At 47.4% G+C, this 19,085-nt stretch overlaps 4 protein-coding genes and 1 pseudogene across 4 annotated transcripts; 2 read left to right on the top strand and 3 right to left on the bottom strand.

The window, feature by feature from the left end:
- Positions 1 to 338: 338 nt before the first annotated feature.
- Positions 339 to 2,403, top strand: LOC127757088 (putative pentatricopeptide repeat-containing protein At3g08820). The gene has a single exon (XM_052282511.1). It carries the CDS (start codon positions 353 to 355, stop codon positions 2,288 to 2,290), a length of 1,938 nt encoding a protein of 645 aa, XP_052138471.1. The 5' UTR covers positions 339 to 352; the 3' UTR covers positions 2,291 to 2,403.
- A 204-nt stretch (positions 2,404 to 2,607) lies between these two features.
- LOC127757095 (probable staphylococcal-like nuclease CAN3) lies at positions 2,608 to 7,228 on the bottom strand. Its single transcript, XM_052282517.1, has 9 exons — positions 6,904 to 7,228; positions 6,694 to 6,749; positions 5,713 to 5,827; positions 5,406 to 5,516; positions 5,086 to 5,273; positions 4,590 to 4,646; positions 4,335 to 4,494; positions 4,160 to 4,228; positions 2,608 to 3,645 (listed from the first exon to the last, which is right to left on the bottom strand). The coding sequence occupies exons 1-9, from the start codon at positions 7,084 to 7,086 to the stop codon at positions 3,526 to 3,528; spliced, it is 1,059 nt and encodes a 352-aa protein (XP_052138477.1). The 5' UTR covers positions 7,087 to 7,228; the 3' UTR covers positions 2,608 to 3,525.
- Positions 7,229 to 8,441: 1,213 nt separating this feature from the next.
- Positions 8,442 to 12,667, bottom strand: LOC127757086 (cation/H(+) antiporter 15-like). The gene has a single exon (XM_052282509.1). It carries the CDS (start codon positions 11,425 to 11,427, stop codon positions 9,022 to 9,024), a length of 2,406 nt encoding a protein of 801 aa, XP_052138469.1. The 5' UTR covers positions 11,428 to 12,667; the 3' UTR covers positions 8,442 to 9,021.
- On the top strand, positions 12,561 to 13,314 carry LOC127757097 (uncharacterized). Its single transcript, XM_052282519.1, has 3 exons — positions 12,561 to 12,655; positions 12,783 to 12,880; positions 12,971 to 13,314. Exons 1-3 carry the CDS (start codon positions 12,598 to 12,600, stop codon positions 13,085 to 13,087), a joined length of 273 nt encoding a protein of 90 aa, XP_052138479.1. The 5' UTR covers positions 12,561 to 12,597; the 3' UTR covers positions 13,088 to 13,314.
- A 326-nt stretch (positions 13,315 to 13,640) lies between these two features.
- Positions 13,641 to 19,075, bottom strand: LOC127757098 (probable inactive DNA (cytosine-5)-methyltransferase DRM1B; annotated as a pseudogene).
- Between the last annotated feature and the right edge of the window lie 10 nt (positions 19,076 to 19,085).

Raw genomic sequence — 19,085 nt, 5'->3', positions numbered from 1 at the left:
TCCGAAATCAGAATAGGCAATATGGGAAAATTCAGATCTGTTTTTTTTTCTTCTTACTCCCTCCATTCCATTTTAAGTGCAGCAATAATTTTTTCGCCCAACTTTAACCGTCCGTCTTATTTTGATTTTTTTTTAAAAAAATTTAAAACATAAGTCACAAGTAAAATATTATTTATGTTTTATTATCTCATAGAAAATACTAATTATAAAAAAATTAAATAATACGGACAATCAAAATTAGATGTGGAAATTTATGGTTGGTACTTAAAATAGGAATGATGGAGTATTTGAAGAGACATTCCAAAATTTGACCAAATTTGTTCACTCGTTGACTGGCTTTGGCGCTTTATTTATGTCGGGCGATGCCATCAGGCGGCTACTCCTCGCCGGCGTCGCCCCCAGCAACCGCCCCCCGCCGCTCACCGTCAAGCTCCTCCACGCCCGCCTCCTCCGCCTCGACCTCCTCGCCGCCCTCTCCCCGCTCCTCCTCCGCGCCCTCTCCTCCTCCGCCCTTCACCTCCACGCGCTCCGCCTCCACTGCCTCCTCCCCAACCCCTCCCACCTCACCTTCCCCATCGCCCTCAAGTCGGCCTCCCGCCTTCCGCACCCTCTCCGCGCGGGCGAGCAGCTCCACGCGCGCTCCCTCAAGCTTCCCTCCCACACCAACCCCCATGTCCTCACCTCCCTCCTCACCCTCTACGCAAGATGCGGCCTCCTACACCGAGCCCAGAGGGTGTTCGACGAAATGCCACACCCCAGCACCGTCTCCTGGACCGCTCTCATCACTGCCTACATGGATGCTGGGGACCTCAGGGAAGCCGTCCATGTCGCAAGGAATGCTTTTGCGAATGGTATGCGACCGGACAGCTTCACGGCCGTGCGTGTCCTGACTGCGTGTGCTCGGGTTGCGGATTTGGCAATTGGGGAGACTGTTTGGAGGGCTGCCGAGCAGGAGGGGATTGCACAGAGCGTGTTCGTGGCCACTGCGGCGGTAGATTTGTATGTCAAGTGTGGGGAGATGGCAAAGGCGAGGGAGGTGTTTGACAAGATGCGGGACAAGGATGCAGTGGCCTGGGGCGCCATGGTTGGGGGATATGCTTCCAACGGCCACCCACGAGAGGCTCTGGACCTTTTCCTTGCAATGCAGGCAGAGGGAGTGAGGCCAGATTGCTATGCGGTAGCTGGGGCGCTATCAGCCTGCACAAGGTTGGGTGCATTGGATCTTGGACGGCAGGCAATCAGGATGGTGGACTGGGATGAGTTTCTTGACAATCCAGTCCTAGGGACTGCATTGATTGATATGTATGCCAAGTGTGGGAGCACGGCCGAGGCATGGGTGGTGTTCCAGCAAATGAGGAAGAAGGACATTATTGTTTGGAACGCCATGATCTTGGGGCTTGGCATGACTGGCCATGAAAAGACTGCATTTGCCCTTATCGGTCAGATGGAGAAGTCCGGTGTGAAATTGAATGACAATACTTTCATTGGCTTGCTCTGCAGCTGTACACACACTGGCCTCATTCAAGATGGGCGACGGTATTTCCATAACATGACTAAGCTATACCACATCAGCCCTAGGATTGAGCATTACGGTTGTATAGTCGATCTGCTCAGTCGCGCTGGGTTGTTGCAGGAGGCTCATCAGCTTATTGATGATATGCCGATGCCAGCAAATGCTGTCATATTGGGTGCACTTCTTGGTGGCTGCAAGATTCACCGAAATGCAGAGCTTGCTGAACATGTATTGACGCAGCTCATTCGACTGGAGCCCTGGAATTCTGGGAACTATGTCATGCTCTCTAACATATACTCTAACAGAGGCAGATGGGAGGACGCAGCAAAGCTTAGATTGGACATGAAGGAAAAAGGGGTCGAGAAGGTTCCTGCATGCAGCTGGGTTGAGTTTGAAGGTAAGGTCCATGAGTTCCGTGTCGGAGACAAGTCACATCCTCTTTCAGATCAGATTTACAAAAAGCTCGACGAATTAGGATTGGAAATGAAAACCATGGGTTATGAACCAACAACAGAAGTGGTGATGTTTGATGTTGAAGATGAAGAGAAGGAGCACACACTAGTGCATCATAGTGAGAAACTAGCAATTGCATTTAACCTTCTCGTCACTGGACCAGGGGAGACCATTAGGGTCACCAAGAACCTCAGAGTTTGCAGTGACTGTCACACTGCAATTAAACTCATATCGAGGATAACTCATCGGGAGATCATTGTCCGAGATAACAATCGATTTCATTGTTTTAGAGATGGTTCTTGCTCCTGCAATGACTATTGGTAGAACTAGAAAGTAGACAACAATTTGTTGAGAGCTGTGATTGGTGGATAGAAGAGTATAAAGCCGATGATGATGGGAGAGTATAAACCAGATGATATTATGTTTGGAGGCACTTCTATGCTTCACTTCTTTTGAAATGCACAACTTTTAAAGCACAAATAAAGGATGGATTGCAGTTGCAGCTAAATATTCCTTCAAGTGCTTCATGATTTGTGCAATTATTTAAACAGAAAGGAATATATATCTCTTCAAGTGATTGGTTCCAACCAAGACACACACATGTAGGATAAACTATTTCTTCCCCTTCAGACAATCTGCACCGGTAATTGTTGATCCTTCTGATGCTTCTTTTGAATGTTGTACTTATTTTCATTCTCTTTTGTTCTACTGCTATATATGTTTTTGACTTCTCAACAGTGGTAATTATTGTGAAAACTTTTTCTGAAAATATGTTACTATCTCTAAACAAGAAGTAATTAAATAAAGTTGCATAGGCTAGTCTAACATGGCCCCTGGCAGATTTGACCAAATGCACACTGACCATAACGGTAGCGCAATCAAATACCATGTTTTGGATGACCTGCTCATGTGCTTTTGCCTTCAAGCCACGGAGCATTCGGACTGCTTCCTCCTCCTCTGAGGCGCCACTCCGCTTAACCTTCAAGTCTAGCACCAAAACGAAGATGCCACGCTTGACAATGGCAATCGCAAACCTCCTGTTAAGCTGCACAGCTTGGCAATGGCAACACGCTCAATTGATTGACAATCCGCCCTCCATCGATCGAAGCTCAATTGATTGACAATCCGCCCTCCATCGATCGAATCCCTCCTTCGGCTTTCAATCTTGTTTATTTGGTCATGGCCTTTTACCTGACGATCGAGCGAGGTTGTCTGAATAAGATACGGTTTCAGCTTCAAATAACAACCGTAGCTAGCTAGCTAGCTAGCTCAATTTTGCATATACAGTTTACTTCTCAACTTTGCTTTGCAGCAGAGAATCGGCCTTGTTGATCTTGTTTCTGAACAAAGCTCACTTGCATTGACCACATTTCACCTCCACATCACACGGCACAGCTGACTCCTGGATATATAATCTCTTTCATACAACATAAACCACACATACATTTTGGCTTTTGGTTTCTGACACATTCATTGCAAGCAAAGCTACTCAACAACAACGTTACCCAATTACACATATATGCACATTTGTGGCCAAATGAGTGCTGGAGACTCAACTTTCAGTACACCTGAATGGCGTCCTGTCTTGCGTTGCGTTGGTCTCTTCTCCAATCCCATGGTTTCTCAGGATTCCCTGACGCCCAAAGCCCTCGGTTTGCAGCTTTTGCCTCTCTCTCCCACTACATAATCAGGGAATAAGTGAACAACCCTTTTTTACCCGAGTTAATTTCACTTTGGGCCATGTTTTATTGTCAAAGTTTCACTTTGGACCACCCTTTATCTAATCTTTTCACTTTGGACTAGGTAACTTTACCTTTGTTGCACAATGGACCACCCCAAAACACATTTTCATTTCTTCGATGACTTCGAGCAAATTGTTAACGACATGCTAGCAAACTTTCATACCTATATACATGACATACTTTTGTCGAAAGAGACGCTAGACATCACAAGCGAAAAGAGTTAGGGTAGTCCATTGTGCAACAAAGGTAAAGTTACCTAGTCCAAAGTGAAAAGATTACGTACAGGGTGGTCCAAAGTGAAACTTTAGTAATAAAACATGGCCCAAAGTGCAATTCACTCTTTTTAGCCAGAAATAACAACATATGTAAGCATGACTCGACAAAGTTTATGTAAAAGAAAATCTGTCAAAGAGCAAAACAAGTAACTACACAATATAGTAGAATCTCTTACTCTTGCAAACTCTGGGCGTTTATCATAAGTCTTGAAGTGCCATGCATGGCCATTCTTCAGCATTTGCTCCTGAAGGACTCAAAAGAGAGCACACAATTTCTCATAAGAGTTGAAGCAGTAAAATCATGATACATGTGGAGTTGTGGAGGTACTGATAAAATAGGTTATGTTTCACCTGAATGAACAAATTATTGCAATAGATATCACCAACGTAGCGCCCAAACTGGTCCAGATCATAGACATAAATTTTAACGCTCTTCCCACCAATTAGTTTCACCAATGCATTCCGTGATTCCCTCCCATATGGCATCTTAAGCTCCGGTGCATCAATTCCCCTTTAATATAGAAATTAGAAAAGATCATGCATTTCACACCTCACAGTAGTACATCAAATTTTTATTCGATCTAGAGGTGCAATGTAGATATCTACCTCATTCTTATTCTGTATTTCCTTGCGAGGACCTCATCATCTGAACAAGATATTATCCTGCTCATCAGAATTCATAGTAAGCCATGTTTTCCTGTGATCTCCAAGCAAAGCTAGCACATATATGTGATTAAACCAAATCAAACTGATGTAATTACTGTCCACATTTAATCATGAATAGCTGCTATAAAAATCTTCACAGTTTTGTTCCTAAAATGCATAAATGCATGTGTCAACTGCGTGGGGACAATGAGAGCATTTATATACATATCAAGGATTGTGTGTTAATTTTAATTATTAGAAGAAAAATCAATTTAATTTCTAAGCTCTGTTATTTTCCAGTGCCTACTATATTAGGCATCCTGCATTGTTCCATGAAAAGACAATATTCAGAAAATTAGGACAATAACTCTTGTATATAAAATTAGAAGATGCGGCATTCAGATATGCAATCTTGTGGTATTAACTGATAAGGATCAGAACATATCAGTTTCCATACTTGTATCCAGCTTCATCAAGGCTGCTTAGAAGAGCATCAGCACTCTGGTTATCCCTACATTTGCGTGCTTGAGTTCTTGCTATCACCAACTCATGCACTTCCAATGGCACATTTGCAGATTCCCTCGGATCTGTTGTGGAAACATATGCAGTAAATCCATCACCATCTCCAATGCACTTGTCATAAACCTGATAATATCAGTGATATGTGAGAGTTAGCATTTATTGACAATTATGTAAATCATTGTTCAACGTGTGATGTCGGATTCTTGGTGATAAACCTATTATTCAGAATAGTTGTAATAGTTGATCACACCGTACCAGCAAAGTGTTTAGCACAAACTGCACGCCCTCTGGTAGCGAGGATGGTTGGTAGTTTGACGATGCTGAGGGGAGTGATGGGATCGGAAAGTTGTAAAATTCAAGAATGCCCTGAGGGGAAACATAGTTTCTGGATGAGGTGAGTAGAGTATCTATAGCCAATTTAAGCAATAGAAATAACACAAATTGCAGTGAATTGCTTTGATTGATAATTTCAGTTTGTAAAAAATGATCCTTTGATTAATGAATTGTTCTGTGTTCTCTCAGATTGAACTATTCAGAATATCAAAATATAAAACGAAGTTACCTCCAAATCAGCTCTCTGGATCATATTAAGGGCTCTTGCAATTAGCTGAGCAGCATCTGCTGGTGTTTTTGGTGGCGGTGTTGTATTCTTATACGCCTCCAACAGTTTCTGGTACCTATTATTATTCCAATGAAGATATCAGATCAAACATTCGTTTGAAGTTTGTTCAGTGGAAGTTGTATTAATATCATATATACTAGCTGTTAATTGCAAGATTTGCCTAATACTTTTGCTTTGTGACAAACTGGTCATTACTGACAGTATAACATACCATTGGAACAAGAACCATATTATACATGCCTCTACGCTACTTGAAATTCTATCCTGCTAAAATATGTAAAAGAATTCAAGACCGAAACTTGTATGTCAACATGGCTGATTTCGAATTTAGCCTGAGTCTTCTAGAGAATGTACCAGAAATGTAGCCAAGAACACAATGTATCTTAATCAATTTCAACTGCCATGTGAATATGTAACTCTACATTTCGTTTGGTAAGAATTTTCTGAGTCCCAAACTCCAACCATTGCGTACTCTTATCCTCCTCTCTGTTTTAAGCAAGCTGAATGTTTTAGTTTATCAACACCTGAGGTAGCCTGGACAAATAGACCATACTAGTAGTGCATCAACTTTTGCTTGTATGTTTCAATGCTGTTCTTTTTTTTTATTTTCACCTTCTCAAATAAGGATTTGTCTACATATGAACGAGTATGGAACATCCTATCCTAGGATAGCAAATCAAAATCATTTAACCTCACAGTCATAAAATCATTTAGTAAAAAAGCCCAACTTAAGCTAGTACAACAGTAACCAATCATTTATTTATTTATTTATTTATTTTACAGCCTTAACTCATAAACCTTGATTCAATTAATCTTAGTATTAGAGGAATCAAAGCGATTTTGATATCAGTAGGTACACCAAACGTACAAAATCTTAAAAAAAATATCAACTCTACAAAGACTTTTAGAGCTGATCCATACCATTTAACCTGTGCTTTCCTGGACGATACAACGTGCTGACTGAGGCCATCAGGAACCTGATAATATGGAAAATGAATACTTACTTTATACATGTCTAATCATGGGAGAAGAACAGTAAATAAAAACTGGGAATAAAGGAGTAATTGAACTTGGCATGATGCGCCATTAGAATATGAACATGTTTGAAAGTGCTAACAGAAATGGTATTACCGCAATGCAGCATATTTTTTCAGTCCAGATACCGAGAGGCTGCTGCTGGGGTGGAGCTGGGGGGGCTGCAGGTTGACCATGGTAGTGAGGAGGCTGGTAGTGTGGTCTGGAGGTTGGCTTGTAGTAGGGGTAGTGATCACCGCCATCGTCGTCTCCCTTGAAACACCGGAGGATGTTCCCCATGGATGCTCCTCTATTGTTTCAGCACTCTACCCCGGGAGTCGGAGATATTTAACCATTTGCCACATTTAGATGTGGCAATTAACTTTTTTGTCACTGGACCCACATATCATAGACACATATGGACCCATATATCATTGAAATAGAGGTGACAAATAGTTATTTGCCAAATCTAAAAGTGGCAAATAGTTAAAAGCCCCCGGGAGTTGCAGGCCTGCAGCTATAGCCTATAGCTGCTGCTTCACTTCTCCACTTGAACTCTACTCGGGGAAGAAAAGCAAAGAGAAAGGTGGTGACTTGTGGGTCCCACCGGCCTGCTACAAGTGGGAAGGAAAGGAGGAGACTACACTACACTACACTCTCTAGGCTTTGATTCAGCTGTGTTTTAGATCCAAAGTTTCGATCCAAACTTCAGTCCTTTTTCATCACATCAATATGTCATACACACACAACTTTTCAGTCACATCATCGTTAATTTTAACTAAAATCTAAAGTTTGCGCTGAACTAAACACAGCCTCAGATAGCCTATCCATAATTGAACATCTACGATGGTTTGCCTGATGGACTCAATAAGTATATAATTTAAAACAATACTAGTACTACATCCGTTCCAAAATAAGTGCAGCCGTAGAAATCCGTGTCCAACGTTTGACCGTTCGTCTTATTTGAAAAATTTATGAGGAAATTAAAATAAGTTAGTCACACATAAAGTATTATTCATGTTTTATCATCTAATAACAATAAAAATATTAATCGTAAAAAAATTTCAAATAAAATGAACGGTCAAACGTGAGACATGAACAGTGTAAAACTGTACTTATTTTGGGACGGAGGGAGTAGTAATTACTGTGTTTGGTGTTGGTGTTTTCATGTAGTCAAAGAAAGAATGACAATCAATCATACACAATAATATTGACATATCAGAATATAGTACTACTCCAGTATCTATAACAGCTATTGGTATTTCCAAATTTCAGTAAAAATTATTACCATTGGATATGTTTAAGATCCATAGACCTTCACCATCATCCTTCAGCTCCGGCTTCAGTTGAAATAGCCACTCTCTGTACTAGTAGGTCGGCACTGTACTTGATTTTCTCCTTTCCCCCGTGATTAAGGCGCAAGTTGTCGATGGCTCCAAATGCCATCGTCATTTGTGTTTGTAGCACCTACGTCATGTACTTGATCAGGATTACTACTTTGGGGATTAGTCAGGTTAGTGCATTGCCGACATTTTATTTTTTTGCACCAGCAGTCTAGCACAATAATACTCCATATTGTAGTACTACCAAACACAGCCACACTAGTTCATTACAAAAGAAGGATTTCTTTTTTAATTATTGAGATAACAGTCTGAACTCTAAAATGAGAAGTTCAGAGGTACACTTGAACACTTCACTCTACACCAACATGATGCATACTTGTACATATTCCTACGTGATAGAAATCTAGACGTACTGTGTCCAGTATCAAAGCAAGATTATGCAAGCCTAGGTACAGTAAAATAGAGATGATTGACAAAAATCCTAAAACACAAGAATATTACAGCAGAGAAGAGAGAAGAGCAGAGTGAATGAGGTAGTATATCCATTAATTTTGACAATTTAACCATTCGCAAAAACTATTTTTACAAATGAACTGTTGCCAAAACTTATTTCAAATCTGACCCTTTTGCTCAACGCCAAATCGTGTGGCGCTGAACTTAGACACCTCAGCGCCAAATAGCATGGCGCTGAATGTACGTTGGCACGCTGACTTAGTCTACCATCTGCCGTGGCACGGCATTCAGCGCCAGCTGAGCGCCACAAGATTTGGCGTTGAGCAAAAAGATCATTTTTGAAATAAGTTTTGACAGCGGTTTATTTGTAAAAATAGTTTTTGCAAAGGGTTAAATTGTCAAAATTAATGTAGTATATCAGCATGACTAGCCAATTAAGTCAGTAATCGTCGTCGTTCCTGGTGGCGGCCTGCTGCTGGACGACGAGGATAGAGACCTTGGCCGCGAAGTCGGCGGAGGCAAGCATGTCGCCCAGCACTCCCAGCTCCGGGCACTCGCTCCACTCCGACAGCCCGCTCGTCAGCGCCGCCGCCGACGACCCCTCCGCGCCGTCGCCGCCGCCCTCTCTCCTACCAACCACGAGCAGGTCGAACTTGTCGCTCATGGCGCGCACCACCGACGCCGTCCCTTCCCCGTCCTCCACCGTCTTCTCCACGTACGCCACCCTCTCCACGCCCGCGCTGCTGTACCTCTGCCAGAACTCCTGCAGCGCCTCCTCGTCCCTCATCTCCTCGCGGCCCCCCATCCCCACCCAGTCCCGCAGCTTCAGCCGCACCACCGTCACCACCACCACGCCGCACTCCGCAATCCGCGCCACGTACGCCAGCGCCTCCCGGTCGTCGGCGCCGCCCAGGAAGTAGAGCGCCACCCGCTGCAGCGTGCTGTTGGATGCCGTGGCGCACGCCGACCCCGCCGCCACCCCGTGGTCGATCAGGATGCCCACCGAGCACGGCGCGTACTGCATCACCGACCGGTTGATGCCGCGGATGGCGTTGTTGGCGGTGCTCCGGGCGCCGTCCGAGGACTTGTGGAAGGGGAGCAGGATGAGGTTGGCCTTGCGGCTGTGCGCCAGGAGGCACACGTCGTGCTGCATGCTGCTGTACGGCGACGCCACCACGTACGGGCTCACCGTCACCGCCCCCAGCGGCGCCTGCTGCTCGAAGTAGCGGAACGCGTTCACGATGCGGTCTGACGGCGTCGGGTTGCCGCAGCTGCTCCGGGACTTCCTGTGCGGCTTCAGCACGGACGCCGCGTGCCCCACCAGCTCCGTCAGGTGGAGCACGATCAGCGACACGGGGGCGTCGCGCGACGACCCCGACGCCTCGATCAGGTCCAGCAGCGGCGCCGCGTGGTCCTCGCTGAAGAGGCACGCCATCACCCGCAGCTCCGCGTTGGGCCGCGACCCCTCCATGGTCCGCCGCTTCGCCCGCGCGAACCTCCCCGACGGGTCGTACAGCAGCTTGATCAGCGGCGTCGCCACCGCCGTGATCACCACCATCGACAGCGTCAGCGTCGAGTAGTGCTCCGCCGTCGCCTTCATCGTGTCCCCCCAGTTGTTGATGGCGGCCACCTCCACGATGCCCCGGATGTTGAGCATCAGCGCCAGCACGGTGGCCTCCCGGAACGGCATGGAGAAGAAGAGCCCCGCCGCGACGCACCCCACCATCTTGCCCGCCACGCACAGCGCCACGAACAGCTCCAGCGCGCAGAACTTCTCCTCGTGGTCCGCGCTGACGCCGATCATGCCCAGCTCCGCCAGGTCGGTGCGGTAGCCGGCGAGCGCCATGTAGACCGGGAGGAAGAGCGCGATGAAGAAGGAGTCGAGGCGCTCCGTGAGGGTGGCGCCGATGGGCATGCCGCCGGGGAGCGCGAGGCCCAGCATCATGGGGCCGATCATGAACTTGAAGCCGATGACGTCGGTGACGAGCGCGGAGAGCAGCGCGGAGATGACGACGAGGACGAAGGAGCCCTCGGAGAGGAGGTCCCCGGGCGGGGTGCGCTTGCGGGCGATGTGGCGGCCGGCGGGGCGGGCGACGAAGAAGACGAAGAGGACGAAGGCGGCGAAGGAGGCGAGGACCTTGGCGGTGAAGAGCGGGGACTTGGCCTGGGTGACGAGGAAGGCGGCGGCGAAGCAGGCGCGGAGGAACCATGAGGTGACGTCGGTGATGAGGGAGGCGTTGAGGGCGACGCGGCCGAGCTCGGAGTTGAGGAGGTCGAGCTCGGCGAGGGCGTCGGCGACGACGGGGAAGGAGGAGAGGGAGAGGCGGACGGCGAGCTCGGTGATGAGGGAGGAGCCGCGGAGGTCGGCGGGGAGGGAGGGGCTGAGGGCGTGGAAGACGGGGAGGGTGACGGCGAGGGGGACGAGGGAGCCGGCGAGGCCGACGGCGAGGGCGCGGGCGGTGGGGCGGCGGAGGAGGGTGAGGTCGGTCTTGACGGCCATGGAGAAGAGGAAGAGGATGAGGGCGACGAGGGAGACGCTCTCGAGGATGTAGGTGCCGCGCTCGGAGAAGAGGGCGGTGCGGAGGTGGGGGTTGCGGCCGAGGACGGAGGGGCCGAGGAAGATGCCGACGAGCATGTGGGTCACGAAGCGGCACTGGCCGAGGCGGCGGAGGACGTGGTGGGCGGCGGCGGAGAGGGTGAGGATGATGGAGACCTGCACCAGGAGGAGCGGGAGGGCGAAGCGCAGCGGCTCGTCGCCCAGGAACATCCCCTGCGAGTTCACCAGGTTGTTGTCGTAGCACGCCGCCACCACCGGCTTCACCGTCGACGCGTTTGCACCCGCCATCCGGACGATCAAACCAATGTCCTTCGATTCAATTCTTGTTAATTTAATTGTACGTTGGAATGAATGATCTAGCCGCAGCCGCAGAGGAGGAGCATTGCAGCGTCAGCAGCGTGCATGAGGGAGGAAGCCATGATCGATGGAGGAGGTAGCCCTAGCCGTAGATTGCTAGCGTGTGGTGTGGAAGGTGCAGAGAGAAGAGGATGACTGTTTTTAGTTGTGCGGATGAGAGGGCAATGCAAATAGACGGAAAGATCGACGATGCATGCAAATATGCAATGCAACTGAAGACCGCCATTGTTGATTGGAAGAAGAGGAAAAGGACGAGCTAGCCAAGCCTAGGTGGAAGTCAACAACTGGGCCTAGCAGTCAACCATCATCGTATGCACGCCAACTAGGATGGATAGATGGGCCACATGTATTCCATCGGGCAATAATCGGCCGCATGTTCATTCCGGCCCAACTAATAAGGGCCAGCATGTACGTGACAGTGCCATTCGGGCCCAACTATATCAGTACGCCACAATCCTGTTACATATCTAAAATTCAGAGCCTCACATGGAAGGAATGAGTTCACTTTGGGTCTCTTTATTTGTCGTCCAGTCTAATTTTCGTCCCTGAACCGTAAAACCGGGTATGACCTGTCCCCTAACTTACGAAAACCAGGTAAACGTGGTCCCTTGGTGGTTTTGAAGGCGGTTTTGGCTGATGTGGTCCTACGTGGCTTGTTTGACTAGTCTCCGTTCCACGTGGCGTTGACGTGGCACTTACGTGGCAATTATATCTCGGAAAAATAATATAAAGCGTGACCCCACATGTCAGCCTCACTCCTCTCTCTCCCTCCTTCCCGGGCAGCGGACGGCGCGGGTGGGCGGCGGAGCAGGCCGGCTCGCTCAAGTCCAAGCGTCCAACCCCATCGCATCGCCATCTCCAACGACGCGCAGCCACGATCGCTCGATCGTTGGGTCGGTGACGTCGGTCGCTGCCCCGGCGCGTCCAGGTTCGCCTGCGCCGCCGTCTTCTCTCTTCTAAAAAGAAAAAAACGCACCCCGCGCGCTCGAGTCCACGCTCCCATCGCCCTCCGCCTCGCCTCGCTGCAAATCTCACCACTCGCCACCACCTCCACTTCGCCGCCGGCGCCTCACCACGCGCAGACGGACGGGGCAGATAGCCATGGCTGGCTCCAAGCAGCGGGTCGTCGCCGTCATCATGGTCGGCGGGCCGACCAAAGGTAAAGGCAGATCCGCGCGCGTCCACCCCCCCTCCCCCCCACTCCTCCTCCTCCTCCGCCGGCCAGCGACGCGGTGGGTACTCGTGTTACCATCTAACACACGGCGTGGGCGTGGTTTTTTTGCAAGGGACAAGGTTCCGGCTGCTGTCGCTGAACGTGCCCAAGCCGCTGTTCCCGCTCGCTGGCCAGCCCATGGTGCACCACCCAATCTCCGCGTGCCGCCGCGTATGACAGATTTAACTCCCATTGATTTCTCTTGTTGTGTGAGAAAAGAAAGAAAAAAATTCTAAGCATCTTGGATCCCCGCTGCTGCAGATCCCCAACCTGGCGCAGATATACCTCGTCGGGTTCTACGAGGAGCGGGAGTTCGCGCTCTACGTCTCCTCGATCTCCAACGAGCTCAGGGTCCCCGTCAGGTTAGCCTCGCGATGAGGACGGCGAGGAGAGGGAGAGCCGAGAGGGGGAAGGAAACGACGAGGAGGAGGACTTCCTTGTCGGGTCCGCCCGGGGCGCCGCCGCCTTCTTCTCTGACGCAGTGCTCGCTGCTGGGGAGCCCCCCGGAACCCGACGCCATTGACGCCGCCATCCGTGTCACCGCCGCCGACCACCCGGATGCCCTCCTCTCGCCGCTGCTCCCTCCTCTCTCGCCGCCGACGAGAAGGGCGGCGGATGGCTAGGCGAGCGGCGCAAGAGAGAGATGATCGCCGCCGCCCCGCGCGTGCCGTCGCCCGCCGCCAGCCATGCGCTGTCCGTCGCCGTGCCTCCTGCCGCCGCTGCGCTGTCCGTCGCCGTGCCTCCTGCCGCCGCTGCGCTGTCCGTCGCCGTGCCGCCCGCCGTCGCCGCGCTGTTCGTCGCCGTGCTGTCCGCCGCCGCCCGCTGTGCTGGACACCGCCCGACGAGAGGAGGGAGCAGAGAGATGGGGAGAGCCGGAGAGAGGAGGAAGAAGAGGGTTGGATTTGGTCATTTGGATGACACGTGGGGCCCACGTGGGCCCCACCATTTTTTTTTGTGTAGTTGACATGTGGGAACCACCATTTTTAAATTATTTTTTCTGTGGTTGACATGTGGGCTCATGATTTTTATTATTTTTCCAATATATAATTGTCACGTCAGCGCCACATCAATGCCACGTAGGACGGAGAACTAGTCAAACAAGCCACGTAGGCGCCACGTTAGCCAAAACCGCCAAGAGACCTTGTTTGCCTGGTTTTAGAAGTTGGGGGATGGGTCGTACCTGGTTTTGCGGTCACGGGACGAAATTCAGACCGGGCGACGAATAGAGGGACCCAAAGTGAACTTATTCCCACATGGAATATTTGGTTTCCAGTCAGTGGTGAGTTGGACTGCAATTGGGCATAGAACAGCACACGAATCACCCAAATTTGCAATCATCAGGTGATCACCTTACGCATAAGCATAGCAATGGGAAAACAGGGCAATTCAAGGGTTCGAGAGTTTTGTATTTATCACTACAAACTATAACTATATATGACATACACACAAAATTTGGCAAGTTCAATGTCTTTCATGCTATGATTTCAGAATCTTAGTTTTAGGTAGAGATGGTGTAGTTCTACTATATGGACAAGACTCTTGCCGGTAAAAAAATAGTTGAAAGATTCTGTAATCGTAGTACTAGTACCTGTGTAACGACAGTGACAGCGGTTGTGCCACTACAAATGCAACCAATTCAAGAATGTTGCCTCAGCTCCTCGTCCACACCCTCAAATGTCGACATACATGTTCTTTCAGGTGGATAACAATTGCTTCTCATCGCTTGTATCACTGAATGAGGTGCAGTCTTATTTGTCCAGGGAATCCTTATCACTGTTATTGGAAGGATCTTGTTCAGTTTTCAGTGTCAAGGAGGAGGATTGTTTCATCAGAAGGGCCTTGCAAACATGGCGAAACAACTTTCCTTCAAAGATTCAAGATTTTGTTATAGTAAAGATATATCGAGTGAATTGTGCAGATCAACAGGAAAAAGGGAAATGTACTTGCATTGGAGGTGCAAGCTATAGACATTCAGGCACAGTCAAAATAAATAAAGGTTATTATAGAAATGCAGGTACAATTCAGGTTGCAGAATTTCAACTTCAGCAAAAGCAGAGATGAATCTAGTGTATGGTGCTCAAATCATGTTCTTAATTCAGCTTGTAGTAATCAAACAAAGCCCCTTAATAGCATTAGCCTATTCCTCCATGGCAATCTTCAGTTTGTATACATAATAGTAGTACAAAAATGAGAGACATGCTGCCAGATGTAATTTTCATACCTTTCGCACCAGAACTGCAAGCATTATCAAAGTGGAAGGAACATTTTGCACTTGGGGTAAATTAGTAGAACGTATTGAGCCATGGCAAGAGAAACCTTGTGAAAGAAGATCAACCATCAAGTTCCAATTTCATTAGCAACAATAATTCATAGAGTTCGTAATGGGCTAGCTTACATGCTAGCCATAATAGTCTTTACAGAATCCAAGATTCTGTAGTAGTGATAGAATAGTGCTGAGTGCTTGCCCTCCAAGCCATCACGGTGGTATCTGTTGCTACCAGCGAGGTCAAAGCCACCAAATCTTCTGATGAATAGTTCAATTCTTTCAGCAGTAAGATTTTGAACATCTGCGATTTCAATCAGCGTGCCAGTTTGGGTCTGGTCCCACCAACTCCTCAGCAACGCCATGTTTACCTCTGATATTTCGACTGAGACCACTGTCTTCATACGGATCCCAAGCCTGTGGAGAGCTATTTCTGCTCCACCAATACCAGAAAACAAGGACAAGACGTTCATGCCATTAGGGAAAATGTCCCTCAGCACAGAGAGGTGGTATGCAACTGTATCAACTTGGAATGAATTCCCAAGAGCTCTATATCTCGCTTCCTGCTAACTCCCCTGGTATGATTCCTAGGGTATCTCAATAGGAATTCCATCTCATCAGGCTCTAGAGTAGCAACCTTGTTCTTTCCAACCCAGACAAGGTTCCACTTCCTACATTCTTCCAAGACACTCTTCTGAACTGCTGGAGGTAGTGCATCACCGAATCTACCAAGAGCACATCGTATCCGTTCTGTATGCTTTGCGCTTGCCACATAAGTTTGCAAGCAGTTGAACTGCCTTCTTGGATCCCAAGAGGGCCACCACATCTTAGTAGAAGGAAAGGCTTCAGATATTGTCTTTGGGGGAATGGGAAGAACAGGTGACCTGTTCTCAATCGGCAAGTTATGGATGTAACCCCTCTTCCTAGCAGCAGCACAGAAGTATTTGGAATCTACGAACTCAGGATAAATGTCATACAAGAACCTTGAGATGGTCGTCCATACACCTTTTGGAGCTAGGGCCACGTTTTCATAGTAAAAGAATGGTGGTCCAAGAGCATGGTCAGGAAGGTTTCTGTGGACTGACCTTAACCCGTCATTGGGCAAGCTGAATCCCACCATTGGATTTGGAAGAGGCATTGGCTCTTCATGGCTGCCGTCAAATGGCACTTGATTCCATTGTGGTCTACTTCTATACCGTTCTCTTTTTTTCTTGGTTCCATCTATTAATTTTGTTTTCTTTCTTCCTCCAAAGGAACTGAACTATGTATCCTGCACAAAAGTAAACATTATGCCAGTGGCATTACATTAAAGAAATGAAAACAATTTCATCATTCAGATGCTCTATAATCACAAGGTACCCATACCTCATAGTCAGATAAGTTTGTAAAATAAACATTTCCTGCAGATGCTGGTGCATAGATTGACTCAACCAACAAATCTACAGACGCATCCAGACCTGCCAAATTTTAACCCAGCATAGGCAGTATAAGGCTCCTTACTGTCAAAGCAACAACTTCAATAGAGGTATACCGCATCTAGTAATAGCCCTCATTGCTTCATCTTCAGGAAAACCCATGCTGACTAAGGACTTGATTTTCTCATCTTTCTCGGACATCTCTTGTAAAAAGTCCTGCAACAAAGCACATTACAAGCAGACTGAAAACATTTGCTACATCTCACTCATGAATTGCAGTCTGAAATAACCTCCCAACAAAGCAACTAATGCAGGCATCACATATATGCATGTACCATTTGTAAAACCCAAATTTACTACAACAAAATATACGATTATCCTTCTGTGTCAAATTTGTTGTTGCGTCTTACAACTCCATGCAAACAGATACTACCACACTATAGAGGAACTTATTTTGAGGATTAAAGTTAGAGGAAACTCATACTAAATATGTAATGAAAAAGTAGTAAAACTATTCAAAAAATGGTGAAACAAGAAAGCCTGTTAGGCCACAAAAAGGAGGGGGAGTACAGCTTATCAATCATCAACACATGGATAAATGCCCAGCACAGATTACCTAAGCTCTCATAGGCATCATTTCAGTTCCATTTTTTGTTGTCTATTATGTGTTCAGATGTAGCCAGTGGTTATCATTGTTCTGTCTGGTGGTCTTAACTTGCAACCATTCAATTATAGGCATCCAGTAGACTATCTTTCATCATTGCTTGGTTTGAATACGACCTTGTAGAAGTATATGATCATCTCTTTGATGGTCCTGTAGTAGTTCTGCTAACTCTCCCTCACTATAAAGGCACCATACAAAAATGCCAGCTAAAGAAACATAGAAGCAAGAGTAGGATCAACAAAGCTCCTTTAACAACCCTACAGGAACAAGTACTGTTTTATAGATAACCCAAAAAAACTACAGCATTGCAGTACAGGTAAGCATGTACACTAGTTTACTAAATAAAAGTGAAACATAACTTAAGTCACAAAACCTTCCAATTTATTGGACCAATAGATCATTTAGACAAGCACTAAAAGGGAATGTGTGCTTGGCATGAAACAAGTATAACAAAAGTTTGATCATGATCAGGTAAATTGGTCGAGAAATAGACACAACAAGTATCTGATATAAATATATAATGACCAAGGAGGGAGTCATGTGCATACCTCATCACCAGAACCATCAGAGTAAGTAGCCCTATCAAAATTGTCAACAGTATCATCCTCGTCCCAATTATCATCCTCCTCATCTTCTTCTTCAAGAATCTGGGGGTCACAGGCAGAATGAGAGCTGTTACCCACTGAAGGGTCACTGCCTATCGCCTGCATTACAGTATTACACAACATGACTTGTACAATAGAGCATTAGATAATAAACAAAGTGATGCAACCACGTGAACAAATACCTAATAAGTGAGAAGTAACTCAAGAATTTGCTCCGAATCTGTGTCCCCTGAAAGAAACGGCAACAGTTGAAACAAAAGATGCAAAATGCAACCTAAGCAAATGAGGAAATGTATTATTGTTATCATTACCAATCTCCTTGATAGCTCTGAAGACCATCTCTCTCGAGAAACCCATTCCCAAAAAGTAAGCCACCAAAGCTGATGGTGCTGATCCATTGGCCTTCCCATTAGCATCCTTTAGACAAACACCATATTATGATTATAATTATAGCAAGGTAATATCATGGTTTAAACAAATGACCAGCTCGTGGACGGACCAGGCGCATCCGTGTTCGAAAAGGCTGGAGCAGACGAGGCCTCAAACTCACCATCAGTATCCCACTCGAACTCGCTATCCTCATCGCTGTCGCTAGCCCAATCCTGTAACATAAGTTAAGCACCTCATCCCAAATATCTCGACTACCAGTGGAAATAAGGCAATTTCAGAGGAAAGGAAAAAAAATAGCGAAAGATTGAATCGGGTTGAATGTAGCATCTTGTGTAAGGCATACTGCCAGTGCCACCCCGATATCACAGCGCCTCATCAAATCACAAAGGGGAAAAATATTGTGTTGCTCCACATGCAGTCCGCACCACGCGACATCACAAATCGAATTTTCAAGCGCGACATCACAAATCATAGTAAGAAATAATTTTAGGATCAGAATGCAGATCATCCTTGTGCGATTGAACAGACTAGAAGCCCCTCCAACCCAATTCCAGTCGGAAACCCTATGCACAAACAAATCGTGCACAGAGGGAGCAATACACGACGAGCAGCAGCAGCAGCAGCACAAGCGCATCGCTTGCACGCGGCAGCGGGAACCATTGGGTGTGGCCAAACTGACGTCATGGATGGAGGAGAGGGGAGGAGGGAGGGAGCTCTTACCACCATTGTAGAAGGTCCGGGAAGCGCCTCGGGCAACAATCTCTTGCTGCTCCGCAGCGTGCCGGCCTCCCTCTCCTCCGCCAATGGCCGGCCTAGACCCGGTGGCGAGGAAGCGCGCGGCGGAAGAGGAGGATGTTAGCAAAAAACCCGTAATGCACGCGAACGTGGACGCGAGAGAGAAGAACAGCAATCACACAGAACACAAATGTTTGGCGCTGCGAACAACTGAGCAGCATTTTCTGTTTATCTTCTTCTTTTTATTCTGCGAATACAAGATCATAGGCACGTTGGCCCGGTTGATGCGGACACGATCCCTCAA

This window comes from Oryza glaberrima, chromosome 12 (assembly GCF_000147395.1).
Source record: "Oryza glaberrima chromosome 12, OglaRS2, whole genome shotgun sequence".
In the NCBI taxonomy this organism is placed as follows: Eukaryota; Viridiplantae; Streptophyta; class Magnoliopsida; order Poales; family Poaceae; genus Oryza; species Oryza glaberrima.
The sequence above is the reverse complement of the archived record's forward strand: the minus strand, read 5'-3'. Positions and strand labels throughout refer to the sequence as shown.